This window comes from Colletes latitarsis, chromosome 5, assembly GCF_051014445.1.
Source record: "Colletes latitarsis isolate SP2378_abdomen chromosome 5, iyColLati1, whole genome shotgun sequence".
Taxonomy (NCBI): Eukaryota; Metazoa; Arthropoda; class Insecta; order Hymenoptera; family Colletidae; genus Colletes; species Colletes latitarsis.
The window spans coordinates 36301037-36319582 of record NC_135138.1 but is presented as its reverse complement, the minus strand read 5'-3'; the positions used below and the strand labels follow the sequence as shown (position 1 = coordinate 36319582).

The following is an 18546-nucleotide window of genomic DNA, read 5'->3' as shown; positions in this document are numbered from 1 at the left end:
GTGGATTTTTACTATGAAACAAGAACAATCGCATATCCAAAAATAACTTTAACAATGTTATTCGTGCGTCCTATTTCCACTGTCTTTTCTTCCATGATTTATAAAAGCACGCAATTGTACCGTATGTCAATTAAGATGATAAACGATACATATTATCGATGAACAGACTGCTAGTATTTATAGCAACGTTTCTAATGTTATAAATAACCGGGCAATCTTATCAGATTATAAGCAACATGCTTTGCTAAATAAGATTAAAAATTCAATTTCCGTAAAATTAAATACTCATTGTAGATTCTGCACATGTAAATTCAATACCAAATTAATGATCTAGAAACATTTATCGTATTTATTAAATTAATAAGAAAATTCGGGAAGTATTGGTAATTGAACATTGGAAAACAAGAAATTGAAACGAAAATTCCTTCCCACGCGAAATAGATGGACGAACAAGGATTACAAGTGGAAATATTTATTATAAATCAAAACTTACATGTTATTGAAGTAACAGTACTTGCACCTGAGAGCTACAATACCTCAAAAGTTTTATTGTTATACACTAAAGCAATAACTATATTACTTTATCACATAACCTATTCCTCGATTAAAAACAAAGAAAAAAACGATTTAAACACATATACTTCTTATACCTCCCATATAAATATTTGGTGTAACTTTAAGTAGAAAATAATGTTGATGTTTGATTACATGCAATATCCATTTAGAAAGTTTGAAAATTTGTAGCTATTGGATCGTCATAAATTGTTAACACGTTTAATGTGGACATGTATGCCGTGTATCGTACTTTTATTCCGTATTAAGACAATATCTACACCTGAAGCATACCTCTGCTAGCAAAAAAAGCATTACATCTGCCAGACACGAAAATGCACATTCGCCCTATATCGCCAATATGAAAATTAGTACGAAGCATATTTCATTCCGCCAAACATTCAAGTCTACCACAATGAACGTGTTAAACACACCGCGTAATTCTACGAAACGTAATAAAGAAAGTGATCAGAATTCTATGTTGAACGTACGATTCGAATACAAGCGAAATAATAGTTCTAATTCTAGGCCTTCAAGCTCTCAGGCGCACAATATGCATGTATTGATAAATGCATGTTTCAGGATAATGAGAGCACACATGAAAGTAAAATAAAAACATGTACCATACAATGAAAAAGACGATCGATAATGTAAGACTCGAATGGCCGAATCACATCCGTAAGTCTCGAATGAAAAGGGAATCCTGCTGCGCGTTTAAACATTGCACAGAACTGAAAATAAAACAACAGAACTACGAGTGTAAAGTAACACTTGGTCGTACAACAGTACTCAATGTTATAATTCTGAATCCTTTGAACTAGACCAATCCACTTAACTGTCAAAGCAACTCACATACGCACTCGTGACTTGTTTGAAATAGCTAAGCAATTTTCACCATTTTAAAAACACTTCTGTAACTCTTTCACTGTGACAGTCTTTCTAAAAAGTACTATGTAAATCTACTAAAATGTTGATGTTAACTTGCACGATAATAAAACTATGGCGTGCTACTTTACAGCCATAAATTATACGCGTTAGTATTGATTTTTATAAACCAACGAATAATCCTGATGTATTATTCATTGATTTACAATACGTGATCATTAATACTACTACTCGAATTATAGCAATAATAAACTACTGACCCATTTGCAATAAATTGTGCTTAAAATATCCTCCTTAGTGATCAACTGGTATAACAGGTATAATACAATATACGATGCAGTTCTGATCACACATATTGTACTTTTTCATTCGTTACTTTCTAGTAATCTACAATAATACTTGTCTAGAAACTAAACTTTAATCGCTAGAATGACTCTGTGCATATAACAGAAATCATATAGCAAAAAGTTATCGTAAAGATCTTCCGCAATGAAAGAGTTAAGCGACATACATTACACGAAAATGAATTTTTAAAAACAGACTGATAAAAATATTAAATGAAAAATTCTTAAATCTATCGCGAGGACTCGACTAATTCAAATGATCACCCAGTCAGTCTTATCGTAGCTGCGCAACGATTAAACAATTTCAGACTTAATAAATATTTTGCATTCACAGTCGGTTACAATATTCCTTGGTTTTAAAGCAAACGATGTATTCGAACGATAAATTTCGCAAGATATTTGAAATTATTTAAATAATCGCGTTAAGTATCCTTCTTAAACCAATGTCGCAGATTTTATAATACATATATATCGTGTCTGCTTGAATCAAACACAGAAATAAATTAAATATTGCAAATATATAAATATATTATATATATATGTATACAGGGTGTTCGATCACCTCTGGGAAAAATTTTAATAGAGGATTCTAGAAGCCAAAATAAGACGAAAATCAAGAATACCAATTTGTTGATGAAGGCTTCGTTAAAAAATTATTAACGTTTAAAGTTCCGCCAGTAATGAATTTTTTTCTCGAAAATGCGCAAGATTTCGGAGGTATGTCTATTCACCAAAAATGATTGTAATTGACCCCCGCAACCGAACATAATTTTTCCAGAACGATTTGAAATTATTTAATTTTGTCGAAAAATTTCACATCTTTTCGAATTTTTTTCTCGAAAATGGGTAGGATTTCGGGGGTATGTGTAATGACCAAAAATTATTGTAATCGACTCCTGCAACCGAAAATATTTTTTTTAAAACGATTTGAAAAAATTTTTTTTCGCGGGAAAATTTCAGTAGAATATTCTGATATATGGTCAGACATTATATTTTCAGTAATGAATTTTTTTCTCGAAAATGCGTAGGATTTCGAGGGTATGTGTAATGACCAAAAATGATTGTTATTGACCCCTGCAGCTAACAATATTTTTTTCAGAACGATTTGAAATATTTTAATTTCGTCGAAAAATTTCACACCTCGATTTTTTTTCTCGAATGTGCGTAGGATTTCGGGGGTATGTGTAATGACCAAAAATGATCGTCATTGACCCCCGCAGCTAACAATATTTTTTTCAGAACGATTTGAAATTTTTGAATGTAATTGTTAATAACTTTTTAACAAAGCCTCCATCACCAAATTGGTATTCTTGATTTTCGTCTTATTTTAGCCTCTAGAATCTCTCATTAAAATTTTTCCCAGGGTTGGCCGAACACTCTGTATATAAGAACTTAAATTTATGGTTCCAAATGGAACATAAAAATCAACGCTGTTGGCAGGTCTGGGTATTTCCATTACTGCACGCGTTGTCTTGCTTTAATCAAATTCCAGAGAATGTACAAGAATTAAAGGAAAATCGGTTCTCCTACCGCCTGTTACACTCGTTAGTCTCAAAAAGGATGATGAAATTACTCGCATAATTATAATGTGCATGGTGTGTAAAGAGTATATTTAATGCTAAGCGACATACAAACATTCCTCTATGATAAATGTAAATCGTTTCATAGTGTCGATCCAAAAAGCTAGCTCATGGAATGATTACACGTTGTCGCATTTTCTAGATCATGTATGGGCAACGAAAAGGTTATGTATACGCATATCGACATGTTCGATATGTGTGCACACATGTAGATGGCGTGTCTAAAACTGTTCGTCACTCTGTTTAAGATGTGGATAATATTGAATACATCACGGTTTTTAAGACAGCAGCTTGCAGTTTTTTTTTCTCTTCTTTGCTTGTTTATTTCTATCTGTCGCGTGATAATCGTAGGTGTGGATCGCTTGGATTTTGATTCTGATAATACGTTCGAAGCAGGTAAACCAATTCGCCTCGTAACATTTTCTATTCCAAATTGTCAGTCGCTAGTACGAAGCCGTAATCGTTCCGTAGTTAAACGAGCAACATAAGTACTTCGTTACGATGAATCAGATTAAAAGCAGTTGGAATGTGCTGTATACGTTAAACGATTCAGACCAAGAACGGACATCGGTCAATGTTTCGTTAACTAAACAATGCAGAGTCCTCGTATCATCCGAATTTATCGTTTCACGTATATTTCTTACATAGTATCCTTTATTGGGTACGAACGAAATACTTCTTGTCCTGAAACAAAAGAAGGTTTTCCAGTGAGACCTTTCAGACAAAACTCCAACGATCTCGTGCCTTCAATGGTAGTTGGACTCGAACGATCTATACACGGTTCAACGAAACGAGTCGGTAGATATGAATATTATTTGTTTTTACTTACTAACACGTCTCGTTGACCCGAATAGAGAAATGTAAATTTTTAAGATTCAAATTGACTTTATATTAAAGACACAAGATCTCTTAAGAATTCTGATAGACATTACATAAGCTGAAAAAACATGATGTAAATTTTCGAATGAGTGACAAAGCAGAAATATGATCAAATACCAATACAACGTGTACAATAATCAAAAAAAATAATTTGTATATGTACAAGGCACTGTAAAATATCCCATGCTACTACGCTTGATTATGAGAGAGCAGTAATTAATCACCCTAACAAGAAATGACAACTTGTATCGTATTTATTACAGTTCGAAAGAAAGGTCTGCACTCTGATAACGTGTAAACAAAAGAAAAAGGCGGGAAAGTGTAAAACAATGCGGACAATGAGTGGTTGGTAATTATAAAAAAAAAAAACTCCTCTGTACATTGAAACACTAAAAACGCTGAAAAAATAATATAAAATATTCTACGAATATCTACGAATACGCACCTGCCACTGAAATCGGTTATTTTTGTCCCGTTTGCTGTCCAGACGAAATTGCACTCCGATGGCATCCTTATCTAAGTCCCGGCCCACAGAATACTCAAATCAAAGCGAACCAAAACGACAACGCAGATATCGAAAAAACGACTGGTAACAATGGTGGTTAAAAACACAAATGCGTGCGAGGAAAATTAATAATGCCAAACCTGTTACACACATTCTCTGGTTTGTGCAAAAAGGAACGTATTTTCTACACATAATAATGAATAACAAAATAATACATACACAAAGAATATAAAAGTTCTGTACACGACACATCCCTAAACGTAAATCGCGCAAATAACGCTTAAAAACTTAATAAGATGCTGGTAAAATGTATTACGATTTAACTGTAACGGGCAACGTACCAAATGGCACGCTTTTGTTAACAGAAACGACGTTTCGATCAGTTGGTTTCTGGTCCTCTTCGGATATGCAAAGTCTTAAAACAAAATTTTTACGTACAATAAACAAAGAGAGATATAAGTAAGAGAGTGATAATAAACGGGCTGAAAGAAGCGGAAAGCGTGTAAGATATTCCCCTTTGATTTATATTTAATCAAAAACTTATTTAGGTTAGAAAATAATTTATTCGTTCGTTCATTAAAGTATCAAGGCACTACTTATATTAAATTATCCAGTTCATAGTATATCGATTGCAAAAACTTATTTAGGTTAGAAAATAATTTATTCGTTCGTTCATTAAAGTATCAAGGCACTACTTATATTAAATTATCCAGTTCATAGTATATCGATTGCAAATTCAGACATTATACCATGTATCGAATAACAAAACTAATTTCTTCGTCTAAACAAAAGTTCCAAGTATCATTTATAGTGCTTAAAGATGAATGAAATGAGATATAAGGTGCCTCGAAGGCTAAAAATACCCTTCGTTCGTATGCTTTTTAGATCTTTTTAAAATAGATCGATGCTGTAACTTTGCTAGTCATTTGTTATACAAATGAGGAACGTTTAAAAATATAATATAATATATATATATATATATATATATATATATATATATATATATATGTATAAATGTATAAATATATATATATGTATAAATACATATAAATAACGTGAATTGCACAAGTTGCTTACAAATACATAATACTCTGAAGGGGAATCGTGAATATTACGTTAATTTCGAGACACCTCACATCGCGTTAAAAACAAGACACAATCAACGTAATCCTAAGCCAGATAAAACTTTCGTTTAAAAGTTTAAATTAAACATATTAATATATAAACGAGATAATGCATGTAAACTGATGATGCAAATCATTGCAAACTTGAAGAAGACGTGTGTGTGTGTGTGTGTGTAAAACGTGTGTATTAAAATCAGCATAGACTATAACGAAAGTATCATTTGAGACATCTGTTACAGAGAATAACGTATTTTCTTCGCTCGTCGATCTGTCAATCGTCATAACGTTACTCTTCTCTGCACGTCGATCATTTTCAAATGTCATCTTTGCAAATCTATACTGAATTATATAGTTAAGCAAAGCTGTTGCTAGAATCAACTACTTATAATTTATACGCGTAGCTTCACAGTGTTTTGGCTTAAAAAAGAAAAAAATAGCTGAAACATCAAATGGTACGTTCGCTCGAACGATTGCCGAAGATCCGATTATTTTATTTCTACAATTGAAATCTTTCTGTCAGCCAAGAATAACACGCGATACGGCAGACTTGGAATTTCAATATGAAAATAATTGTCTCTGGAAGCTTTGTTTATTCTAGTCACTTTCTATATGGCTGTGTATAATACAAGCGTAAAAAGTTTCAATAATTATCGTAATTACAGATAAATAATGAAAAATGAAGAACAAATGCTCCATAGAAAGCACCTTCGTCGAATCCTGGTTAATAGTTTAAAAATACGAAATACAAATATCGTCGGTTTCGATCAAAACAAAAAAAGAAATGAAAGAAAAACGAAATTCATCGAAGGGCATTATTATCACAGCTTATGAGTGGAAGAGATTTATGAAGGCTACAGTACTTTTCTACGCAATACTTTCGCCAAAACGATCATAGAAATAGCAATGAACGTTATCGAAATACTTGTAAATGTAATAAAAGAATGTGCAGTTACGATGTGCTTTCGTCGCATTGTCGGGGATACCTGGCTGCGGAAAACAGTATCAAATGCCCAAAATTGCCAAAAAGGCCCGTTCTTACGTTCAACTATGCATTCTCCTATAAATGCCTGTATTTAGGAGCAATCGTTAAAACATTTCGCAAGATCGTAGTATTCCTCGGCATTTGGGTACACCGTTATGAATTTTTTTTTAAACGAATGCCTAAACGTAATGCTTTTCGAACAGCATATGTAAATATCACCTCTTGTCCTAAGAGTACAGACCTTGAGTGACATAATACCGAAAATCTTTGTATGACCGGGCATAATCAAACGACAGGCGATACTACAGACGAAGGATAATCCTACGTGGAAGAGTGAATCCCAAAAGCTTGAAAGATCTTGTTTTTAAAACCGGGTTTGTTAGGACTAGCGTCGTGGTGGCCAGACTGTCCTTCATGTAGCGCCCTTTGTACCAGCGGCAGCGAGCCCTGTGATTGTGTGTTGTATCGCCAATTCGTCAGAACGGGCCGGGTAACGAAAAAAGAACAAAAAGAAAGAAGAAAAGGATAGTAGACGACTAATCGTGTGCTACAACATGCAGTGCGACTAATATTTATTCTTATATCTGACACAACTTACCTCCTCGTGTTGCTCGTGTTCGCTGTTGGCTAGACTGGACCGTGAACCGCGTCTCGCCGAACCCTTGTCATCCACTAAAAACTGCGCGACCTTTGCTTGCTTCACAAACTCCAATGTCTGAGTCCAAAAGAAACAAATACTTGTTAAAGTATAATGTTTAATTTAAACGAAACAGAGCTTATGGTCTTGTTAATATTTAGTAAAATACGACTAATTAATAAATGTATATTATATTCATTCTGGATTGTATAGACTTTAACTATTTTGGCCAGTATAATAAATTAACGATGCAATAACCGGATGAATTCTGTGCACGCAATTAGACGATTAATATACTTACGTCCATTCGTGTCCTCAGGGCGCAATCCTCCAAAGTTTCCGCCGCCTGATATTTTCCTTGTCGTCGATATAATGCACCAAGATTTTTCAGGGTAGTCGCGACTGTAGGTGAATCTACCTTAGCAGCTTTGTGCCAACCTCCATATTCTCCGTACGGAGCATTCTCTTTATTTCTATGCTTATTTTCTTCCCTTTCTTCCGCAACCTGACATTAAAGAATAGTTTCCCATAATGCCAGACATGTATTCGAGCAATTTAGAACTACACTATCCTTATTACGACTCGGGAAGTATAAATGTAACTATACCTGCCAAATTGGTTTATTATCGCCAGCAATAGCACCAAACTCTTTCTCGTGTACTCTGGTCAGTACTTGCTTATACAGAACTTCCGCATCCTTGTACTTTCCCTGTTTCAAAAAACACGATGCAAGGTTGTTCTTTGTTTTCGCGACATTAGGATCGTCCGGTCCAAGTTTTGCCTCGTAAATTTCGAGGGCCCTTTGATAATAGCATTCAACTTCCTCGTATTTCGCCTGATTTTGACAGAGCAACGCGAGGTTGTTCAGCTGTTTCGCAACGTCCGGATGGTCGCGACCGAGAACCTTTTCTCGAATATCGAGTGCACGTTTACACAACGGCTCGGCCTCTTTATATTTGCCACGTTTTCCATATAAAACTGCTAAATTGTTCAACGTCGCAGCAACGGCAGGGTGGTTCTCACCGAGTGTCTTTTCGCGAATAGCCAAGGCATCGTTCAACAGATTCGCTGCCTCCTTATATTTATTTTGATCTCTATATACTAATGCAAGAATGTTCAACATCGTAGCGACATCAGGATGGTCGTGACCGGAGGTCTTCTCTAAATCTTCTAATGCCTGCTTGCAAAGGGGTACCGCCACCTCGTACCGACCCTGACCCGCGTACTGGATAACCAAATTGTGCAATGTACGTAAACGCGCAGGTATTTCGTATCCAGCATTCACTTGCTGTGCAAATTGCGACGGCGGTGTTGGTGATATCGCTATATTAATCGTAATAAAAATAACATTTCTACATGTTTGCACAGATCTAAGGGAAACTCGAAACTCCACGAACATGACAAGAAAAGTGAACATACACTTACTACTTCGGTCATCCACATCGTCGTCAGGGAACAAGTCGACCACAGGATCATCTTTAGGTCTGTCTTTGACGTTCTCATCGTCGGCAGGACGGTCGGTATCATACTGTCTCATACTTTCCATGAACTCGTATTGTCTTTTGTCTACTTCCAATTTGGCTACCTAATAGCATTACAATTGTTTCAATAGCAATTCAATTTTGTTGCATAGATTCAATTTTACACAGTCCAATTACTTACTGCTTGTTCGCTAGCTTGCAACTTCTGCTGTGTCCCAGCTAACTCATCCCTCAACCAAGCATTCTCTTGGCACAACCTTCTAACTTGTGTTCTAAGCTTTTGTTTTTCAGCCTCGACCTTTTGCAAGTGATTCGCGAGAGCCATCATCACCTCAGCCTCCCCAAGGCCCAGTTCTATCATTTCGATGTTTTTCGACAACAAGTTGGCTTTGTCGATTGCAGCTGGTTCCTCCTGCCATTGTAACCCCTGTAAGAGTCCTTCGTGTTCAACACGAAGGGCCTCCAGCCCTTGGGCGACAGTCCTTGCACCGGCCACAATTTCTTCCTGTGTCATGGCCGTCATTCTACCAATGTTTTCTATTTTTTTGCTGCAAACAGAAAAATGAAAACTCTTAATGAAACATAATTATTTTAGCTCTATTTTCACTGTCACAAAATATTTAACGGCGAAGCACTTTACTGACGAAGACAATTTCGTCTTTACAGAAACGTACAATCTTCGTAATTCGATCGAAACACTTTTCTAAACGATTAGAATCGGTCGTAATAAAATTAATTCAAAATGTAACTTTTGTCCACGTTAGAACCGTGTTGAATTCTCAGAAATTAATGGCTTAATACATACATACGCGTGCGCGACTGCATAGCGCGTCTCTTATGCCACACACGTATCAAGTAATTTGTTTAATGGAAAAAATATTGGACAGTCCGTACACATGACGGTTAAACGATCGAGAACACGTTCGAACCACGCGAAATAGCACAAATATCAATTATAGTAGTATTTGTTTCGACGAGAAACTTACCCCATGTCGGGACCGCGTTAAACCCGACGAAATCAATGGCTCGATAGTTCAGCGCATGCGTAACCATTACGGGTATGCCTTTTATGCGACAGAATGTATATAGGTACGAAGGGAGACAGTAAATTATCGAGGGTAAAAAACAAATTTCCAACGCGAAATCGGAAAAACTTGCCTGTCAGTGTACGTTCGTACGATTACGGATCAGAATTACGAATGCTGTCTAACGTGGTCGTAATTTCAGGGTTTTAGACCTGTAAACCTTGACCTCGTGCAATCGTCCATCCCCCGACAGGCCTTGACCTCGCGATTTCAATTGAAATACTATCGTTTAACGAACAGCCTTGGTCGACGCTATTTCTGCTATCTACATTAACCAATCGCTTCCTACGTCTCAGTTCGAATCGGAAACTGAACATCGATATTATTACGAAATCGTGAACGGAATATTTCATCGTTGATTAATTTTTCAGGTGGAGGAAGCGTTGGAGAGGCAACAGGAAAATCTCTGCCAGACGCATCGATTTTTCACGAAACTCTGCAGATGAAAGTGTTTCATAGCCGAGGTAATGCCATAGCCTCGCTTCAATCGCGTACGATATATATTATATATATGAAAAAAACAAATTGTGTGAGATTTCTAATGAAAGTGCGCGGCAATTAGAGCTCGATGTGTTTACGTAAAAATGCCCGGCCAGACGGTGTTAAAAAAGGGAAAGAAACACAAAGAAACGATAAGAATCAAAATGGATAGTACAGCGTGAATTCGTAAGTAGAGAAGAACTACTCACATTCTATAAGCATTCAACGTTCTTGACATATCTCTTCTACCCATCGGTAATGTTGGAGACTGTTGGACCTAGCTAATCCGTACAAAAAAAAGGATTCAACTTTCTACTATATCGATCTCTCTGGAATTCCCTCGGGTACAGTCGCGGACGTATTGTCACTTTCAGTCAATCGAATTTGTCGTAAAAAAATCATCTATCTCGCGTCTCGACCGTAGAAAAATATAATTTGTATATATGTACACTACAGTGGCCCGTAATATTGTTGTTGAAGGGTGGGGGGACACCTCGCGGAATCGCGTTTAATTCTTTACTGAGGGGTTACGTTTGGCTTCGCACCCTCTACACAAAATGGGGGAGACGAGGGTGGAAAACGGCGCATGCGCTCCACAGATTTGCGGAAGTTCCTCTACTGCACACGAAATGCGTGCATATACCGGTGTGTCCAGCAGGTATAACGGAATGAACAATGCGTTTCTACGTAAGAAAGCATCGTACTACGCCTGTCGTTACAGCCATACGCAAATAAGCGTTAGTCGGTCAGTAGGAATAACCCGAGGGTGCGTAAGGGTGCGATGAATGAAGCTCCTAAGAGGGTGACACGCGTGTATGACACTTAACAACTCGCGGATCGAGGACACGGGCCGACATACAGCTTTGCAATTCTTCTTTGAACCTTGACAAGAAATATAGACTTTGTTCATAAACTCGATAAAGTATACGCATAACATATTTATTTTACGAACTTTAAACATAGTCTAATTTACATACGAATTGTTTCAGGCTGATGGAAGATCAAGAACTACGAGGAAGAAATGACGTCCTGTTTTTTGATTTGGTAAAAACATCCTCTTTATAATCAATGATTTCTTTCCCCTATTTCTCTCTTGGCTTTCTTCCATAAGCAGGGACGAGCGTGCCGCAGCGTTCGGACACAGAAGCAGATCGCATTGAAGCGAATACCAACGCGAACATATTATTGATCGCAATACGAATTACACGTGGCAATTAGTTTTTAACCATTTAACTCGTCTGGATCTCGTGGCTTTGTGGAATGTTTTAAACGCCCGTGGCGAAAAAAGACGTCGTTCATAGATCGTTTTCGCAATCATTTGACTTCAAGGGGAATAGAGACTGGTAGTCGATGACTCACGGCATGACGACAGAACATTGCAAGTACTACATATATCATGTGCACTCGTTCGTAGAGAAATGCACTACATACACGTACCGAGGTATCTATGTACGGTGTAAAATTGCTTTCTCGAATTTAATTCCGATGAATTCACGGAGCAAGGAGAATGCAGCATACAAAGATGGCCGGAATTAGATAAAATACAAAAACAAAACCAAAGCGTACACTGCTAAAAACTGAAGGTACCCACCAACGTTGATTTCTCTTTCTTATTTCTTTGATATTATACAAATAGCATTCATGCAGCACTACTGCAGTCACTATACTGCAGCATCGAGAGAAACTTTAATAGGAGATTCTAGAGACCAAAATAAGACGAAAATCAACAATATCAATTTCTTGACTGAGGCTTCGTTAGGCCAAGTTAGTAAGTTATTAAAAAATTAAATTAAAAAATTTCACATCGTTTTAAAAAAATTATTTTCGGTTGCAAGAGTCGATTATAATCATTTTCGGTCATTAGATATACCCCAGAAATCCTACCCACTTTCGAGAAAAAAAATCGGATAGATGCCTAAATTTTTTGGCGAAAAAAAATTTTTTCAAATCGTTCTAAAAAAAATATTTTCGGTTGCAGGAGTCGATTACAATAATTTTTGGTCATTACACATACTCCCGAAATCCTACCCATTTTCGAGAAAAAAATTCGAAAAGATGTGAAATTTTTCGACAAAATTAAAAAATTTCAAATCGTTCTGGAAAAATTATGTTCGGTTGCGGGGGGCAATTACAATCATTTTTGGTGAATAGACATACCCCAGAAATCCTACCCACTTTCGAGAAAAAAAATCGGATAGATGCCTAAATTTTTTGGCGAAAAAAAAATTTCAAATCGTTCTAAAAAAAATATTTTCGGTTGCAGGAGTCGATTATAATCATTTTTGGTCATTACACATACCCCCGAAATCCTACCCATTTTCGAGAAAAAAATTCGAAAAGATGTGAAATTTTTCGACAAAATTAAAAAATTTCAAATCGTTCTGGAAAAATTATGTTCGGTTGCGGGGGGCAATTACAATAATTTTTGGTGAATAGACATACCCCTGAAATCCTACGTACTTTCGAGAAAAAATTTCCATACCGAAAATATACTGTGTGGCCGGAAATGATTCTATAACTCTTTAACGAAGCCTCCATCGACAAATTGGTATTCTTGATTTTCGTCCTATTTTGACCTCTAGAATCTCCCATTAAAATTTTTCCCAGGGTTGGCCTAACACTCTGTATACGTCTGTTTTATTCGACGTAGAAACACAACATACGAAACGCTAATAACGCTGCATTTTGAAAATACAGTAATTCCCAACCAATCGTGCATTCGACAAGCGTTAAATAAAAATTGAATAGCTGCTGAGAACGATCCTCCGTTATGAAACGATCGGTACATATTCACGTCGGTATTATCAATAGATATCTGCGTGCCATCGGTCTAAAGTTCTAACAAATCGAACGCACGTGATACAAGCTTTGTTCGCAGAAGCTTCATCTTATTAACTTTCGGTGTTTTCCATTCACTTTCCTTGTTCAACGATTCACGCGAGACTAGATCTCACGTAGTTCAAAGTAAAAATCGCTGTCTCACCTACTTTGGTTAGCAACTATCCGTAAATTTCGTGGCAGATTATTTTAAATAGAAAGAAGTCAAAGATGGACCAATTAAATGCAGTGAATTTTCCACTTATAAATGGTGTGGCAGCATGAGACAATCGAAGGTCTATATTTGTAAGACGTAACGGCTAACATGCTGATTAAGATTCGTATCGTGTGACAATCGCATATTCGTCTCAAGTTTCGTTTCTACATAACAAAATATGGTAACGGTTTGTGGCACTGTATAATCACTTCGAAACTTTATCATGCGAATTTGTTAGATATTCGAACCTTTGGTAATTCTATATAGGTTAGGAATGGTCCTTTGTAGGAAAACATAATGCATCGCATATGTACGTCTTCATTTTTTTCCGAATATGTCTCAAGTACGCAATAAAAAACAAGAGAATAACTGATCTTACGTCAATTTAAACAAAGACAAACGAAACAGCGCATCACCATATTGTTAACCCATTTTGTTGCGTGTCTTTTCTGAAAATGTCTCGACTTATTCGACAGTTTGTAATTAACATTTGTTTATCTGTTTGGATTTATGTAACGACGCACACGAAAACCATAGCACAGAAATGGTGACAAGGTGAAATCGTTTTTTGTGCACGAGCTTCGTTTCTATTTGGCAAATTAGTGAAAATTTGACGAAGCGCGTTCCTTTCTAAATGAACCAGAATAAGAGAATAACTTTAATCACAATTATCGTCACGGTCGTTGATTTTCTGTCACGGTTCCGCATAATCTTACAGAAATTAATTAAAATGATTTACTTCCGGCTGTAACTGGCTATCGAAGGCGTGGCAATTTTAAGCCCAACAAACGATGCGTTTTCCATTTATACGCGTTGGGAAAAAACAAGAGAAAAGTACATTTAAAAAGGCAACGATCGGACTTACTTTTCAGAACGGTCCATGCAAGGAATCCTCCTCTGTTCAGTGTATCATCCCACTTTGTTAAAGAAGGGCTCGATCCTCGATGCGTTTCTCAAAAACGAGCTTTTAGGAGAATCTTTTTAAGGTGGACGAACAAATTCCGTTAATTCCAGTGTTCGATATTCTATTATCTGTCTGACAACGACGTACGGTAGCACTATTAACGATAATCCCGAGAAAAAAAAACGGATTTCCACTCACCGGACTTGGATTCACTGTGAAGCAATTTTCACGGTCCCAAAGAGCGATCGCAAGACTCTCGTACGAAAATTGTTTTAAACGGTGCTTAGAAACGTAAGCGAAGTACGAAAATCCGTCCCCGCACGGTTGGTGACAGACTAAGATGGCGAGAACCGTGGAACTTAACGAGAGTACAACAACCACATATTTCACGGTTCAGAATTGAAGTAGACGATAACTACGCGTCGTTTCCGATTTGCACAATATTATGGGTACTCATGGAATCGCGTGCAGATGGAAAATATATTTCTCAAAATAACTATGTCCAGAGAAATCTCCCGATTACCAGTACAACTATCAGCCGATCGTAAAAACGCGACTGAAGCGACTCCGTACGATCGCAGCGCCATTTACCAGAATTACTGATACTTTTGTTAGTTTCTATGAAGCGACATTTTGTCTTTAAATCGGTAATTGAAAGATCTATGACATCTTTCAGTTACCGTGGAAGATACGGATATTGCCATCTTTGATAATAAACGCCCCTTGAAGAATACATACTCGCTTTATGCCGTGGAAGCAAAAAACTCCCCAGCTCTGGAACTAACCAAAATTCTTCTCCTGGTAGCCATTTTGATTCTCATCAAAACTAGTGTCTTTTTCCTCTCATGGTATTAAGTGAGTACTACTCACTGAGTAGTGCAAATAAGAAACACATTTTAAAGAAGAACAAACAAAAATGTCGAAATTATTCGGGTCCATTTAGAACCGTTTCTCAGATCTATTGTATGTATTGAACAAATAGAGATTTGGAGCTTACAGACGGAGCCCATAAATCTAGGTACAAAAATATATTTATATAAGTGCAATAGGAACTTTCAAAATCGAATTTGGCAGATTTCAAATTTAACAAGGGCTAATTATTACAGGTACACAATTTTTAAGTACACCGCTAACTTCTGCTTTCCGACACTGCAACACGTATCCGTAATTTCTACTTTTCCTTGTGCATAGTTTCACAAGTAAATTCTATCTTAGACCGCAAACATAGTGGAAGTAGGTTACCTGCTTTCCAGTAACCAGAATCAACCTGTGTTAACTGACGCTTGTCGGTGCAAGAATAATCCTACGCGGTTATCCCTTTCGCGGACATTTAAATGGGCACTACTCTACGTATTCACTATATATCTATATATATCAAGACGACATCTACCATAAAACGCCCAAGTTTGTCGAGAAATAATTCAGTTTTTACATACTAGATGGTGCTTCAATTATTTACGATCGAAAAATAATTTTAATTTAGTTATTAACGCAACAATAGAGTACTCAATAATTCAGATCACTTGTAAATGCTTCACTATTAACGTTGAAGGCCTAAACTTGTCTAGAAACAGTCCTATTCCTGCCAGAAAACCCCGTTAACCTCCCTCTTTGACACTGCAACACATATTCCTAGTTTCTTTGAGGAAATACACGGTTTCACATCGTGTCAAGCATAATATGCATTAACTTGAGACTATAGGTACGTCAATTTAATTAATAAACAGTGTCTAAAGCTTATTATTATTATTATAACTACAGTAGTGTCCACTTAAGTGTCTGCGATCGGGATAACAGGCATTGATGGCCCAATCCTTATTACTTACTGATTACTAGCACCGATAGGCTAGTGCAGATGATATAGAGCGGAGGATTAGCAATAAAACAAAACAATATAGCAATGTATTAACAACCATCGGGATAGGAAATACTATGGTAGATATAATTATTTATTTATCAAAAGAAAAAGATGAAAGAGATGCATTTCACGCGTTGCATTCCCCTCCAAATGGTACGAATTGATTTCTTCAGATGTATATTGCGGTAAACCATATTTATTGGAATAATTAATAATTGAATAGTAAATAGATACAATAGAGAACGCTTTTAGCAGGCCAACTTCCCAGTAACGATGGAGAACTATTAATATCGTGTTGTGTTTTTTCTTCTAAAAAAGACGCGTATCAAGGTATAGAAGCATCGATTATTCAAAAAATCTTTCAGTAATCGTTACGAATAATGGTAATTCGCAATAACCTTATTTAAAAACAATTAAAAGGATTACCGTACAGATAAATATTGCTAAACTTGGTGAACAGTTAAAATTTGTCGTATATCGTAATGGCATTGTAATCACTCCTTGGCCTAAAATAACAAAATGCTATATATAATGAGACATTGCATTGCGACTCTTTGTATCGTGTGAGAAATGATCGTTTATCATCATTTATCGGACATATTTTTCCCATCTACTTTTTTTGTTCACTTATTAAAGTCCGACTACTGAGCATCCTCCTCATTTTTAAATGGCATCGATATCAAAATCATCTGAATCATCCGAGTCATCGTTACCCACAGCAGGCTTCTGAACAGGCGACGATTGTTGCGGTTTTAGCGATTGCTTGGCTCTATCGTCGTATTCGATCTGTAGAGGGAACAAAGGAAGACAAAGTTACATTTTATTATTATTAAAACATTCAGACCGTTCTTTGAACGTACCTCCAAATCGTCATCTTCCTCTTCCGATTCGGAATCTTCTTCCTCTGCTTCTTTCAGCCAGGTAATGAACGGCGCGGCTTTATCATGAATTTCTTGAGACAGATTTTTCGATACGTATCTTTTGGTGACTTTGCTCGACCATTCGAATAGGGCTTTTTCTTCCAAAATATCCGCATCGTAAAAGAGCTGCGAAAAAAGAAACCATTACAACACATAATCATAACGATCGTTAAAAAATTAAGGGAATAATGAATTGTCTTACTTTTAAAATGCCAGGTACTTTCGGCATCAAAGCATCTTTATGAAGGGCTATAACTTGTTCGATTCCTCTGATTAAATACTTTTGTGCCTTAATATCATCGTGTGTAAAACGAAGCAGAAGTACTCGATACTTTTTGGTTTGAGCAGCAATATTTTGATCGAAGAGCAGTTCAGCCAAAATCAACGGCGCCTTCGTTTTGATCTCCAGACGTTCAGCTTCTGTTACCAGCTCTTTATGGTTGTCCAGTTGCCCAGCGTCGCGACGATATTTTACTAGTTTATAAAACATGTCCATTCTTTCTTTTTCAGTCTTATCGAGATCATCGTTGATGGTCATTCCCTTCGCTCCGTCTGTTAAATCTTGCAAACGAGCCCTGACTGCCTCCTCGGACACGTCGACTGCCCAATTAACATCGTCTGCATCCTCGCTTGCCAACTTTTCAGGAGCCTCAACCACAATATCGGTTGTGCTAGTATCATTCTCGGGGGAACCAGATCGATCGCCATTAGCAGTAGCAGTGGTCGTGGTGGTAGTTTCACCATTCGCGCGCTTCGAACGTTTTCCGCGTTTTCCTTCCGTTAGAGAGCTACCTTGAACTGCAGGATTTAGGCTTGGTGGATTCTTCAGGATATAGGTGTTCAGCTTATGATTACTTTCCAGTAATCCGTGATAACCACAGGCTTTGCATCCTTGCGAGATAGTACCCTTCTTTGCACTGACTATCAGCTCGGTCTCAGGATTATCGCAGGCCGGGCAGAGAACATATTTTCTAATGAATCCATCAAGAAGATCTTGTAATTTAGTGGCATCATGCGAACCATTGACAATGAATCTTTCATCTTTGAAATTAAATTGGGTCTGTGCCCCGAGTTCACAGCCGAAGTACTTGGTCGGGTAAGTAGCGGGTCTTCCGATAGCTTTGGCAACATCAACCATGTTTACGATCACGGTCTTGATGCCGTTACCCTTTCCTTCGACTTTGGCTTGAATTCGTGGCATTTTGTAGCGGTAAAACGCATCGCTAACGTTACGGTTAACGTTGACACTCCCCATGGTGGCTGATGTTTCCGCCTCTTACCCCTCGCTAACTTAAT

General features: G+C 37.0%; 2 protein-coding genes across 13 annotated transcripts; both read right to left on the bottom strand.

Moving 5' to 3' along the window:
- Positions 1 to 456: 456 nt before the first annotated feature.
- Positions 457 to 15040, bottom strand: Klc (kinesin light chain). 12 transcript variants are annotated; one of them, XM_076764839.1, is made up of 10 exons: positions 11508 to 12148; positions 10744 to 11416; positions 9151 to 9517; positions 8908 to 9073; positions 8096 to 8811; positions 7790 to 7993; positions 7450 to 7566; positions 7177 to 7298; positions 4686 to 5160; positions 3910 to 4045 (listed from the first exon to the last, which is right to left on the bottom strand). In XM_076764839.1, exons 2-9 carry the CDS (start codon positions 10785 to 10787, stop codon positions 5058 to 5060), a joined length of 1839 nt encoding a protein of 612 aa, XP_076620954.1. In that variant the 5' UTR covers positions 10788 to 11416; positions 11508 to 12148; the 3' UTR covers positions 3910 to 4045; positions 4686 to 5057. The 12 variants fall into 12 exon arrangements, with proteins under 12 accessions (XP_076620950.1, XP_076620951.1, XP_076620952.1 ...); XM_076764835.1 differs by lacking the exons at positions 4686 to 5160; positions 10744 to 11416; positions 11508 to 12148 and adding exons at positions 14434 to 14604; positions 14671 to 15040 and having other exon boundaries at positions 457 to 4045; XM_076764836.1 differs by lacking the exons at positions 4686 to 5160; positions 10744 to 11416; positions 11508 to 12148 and adding exons at positions 14434 to 14600; positions 14671 to 15040 and having other exon boundaries at positions 457 to 4045.
- A 1466-nt stretch (positions 15041 to 16506) lies between these two features.
- Eif5 (eukaryotic translation initiation factor 5) lies at positions 16507 to 18506 on the bottom strand. Its single transcript, XM_076765969.1, has 3 exons — positions 17453 to 18506; positions 17191 to 17376; positions 16507 to 17116 (listed from the first exon to the last, which is right to left on the bottom strand). Exons 1-3 carry the CDS (start codon positions 18503 to 18505, stop codon positions 16994 to 16996), a joined length of 1362 nt encoding a protein of 453 aa, XP_076622084.1. The 5' UTR covers position 18506; the 3' UTR covers positions 16507 to 16993.
- Between the last annotated feature and the right edge of the window lie 40 nt (positions 18507 to 18546).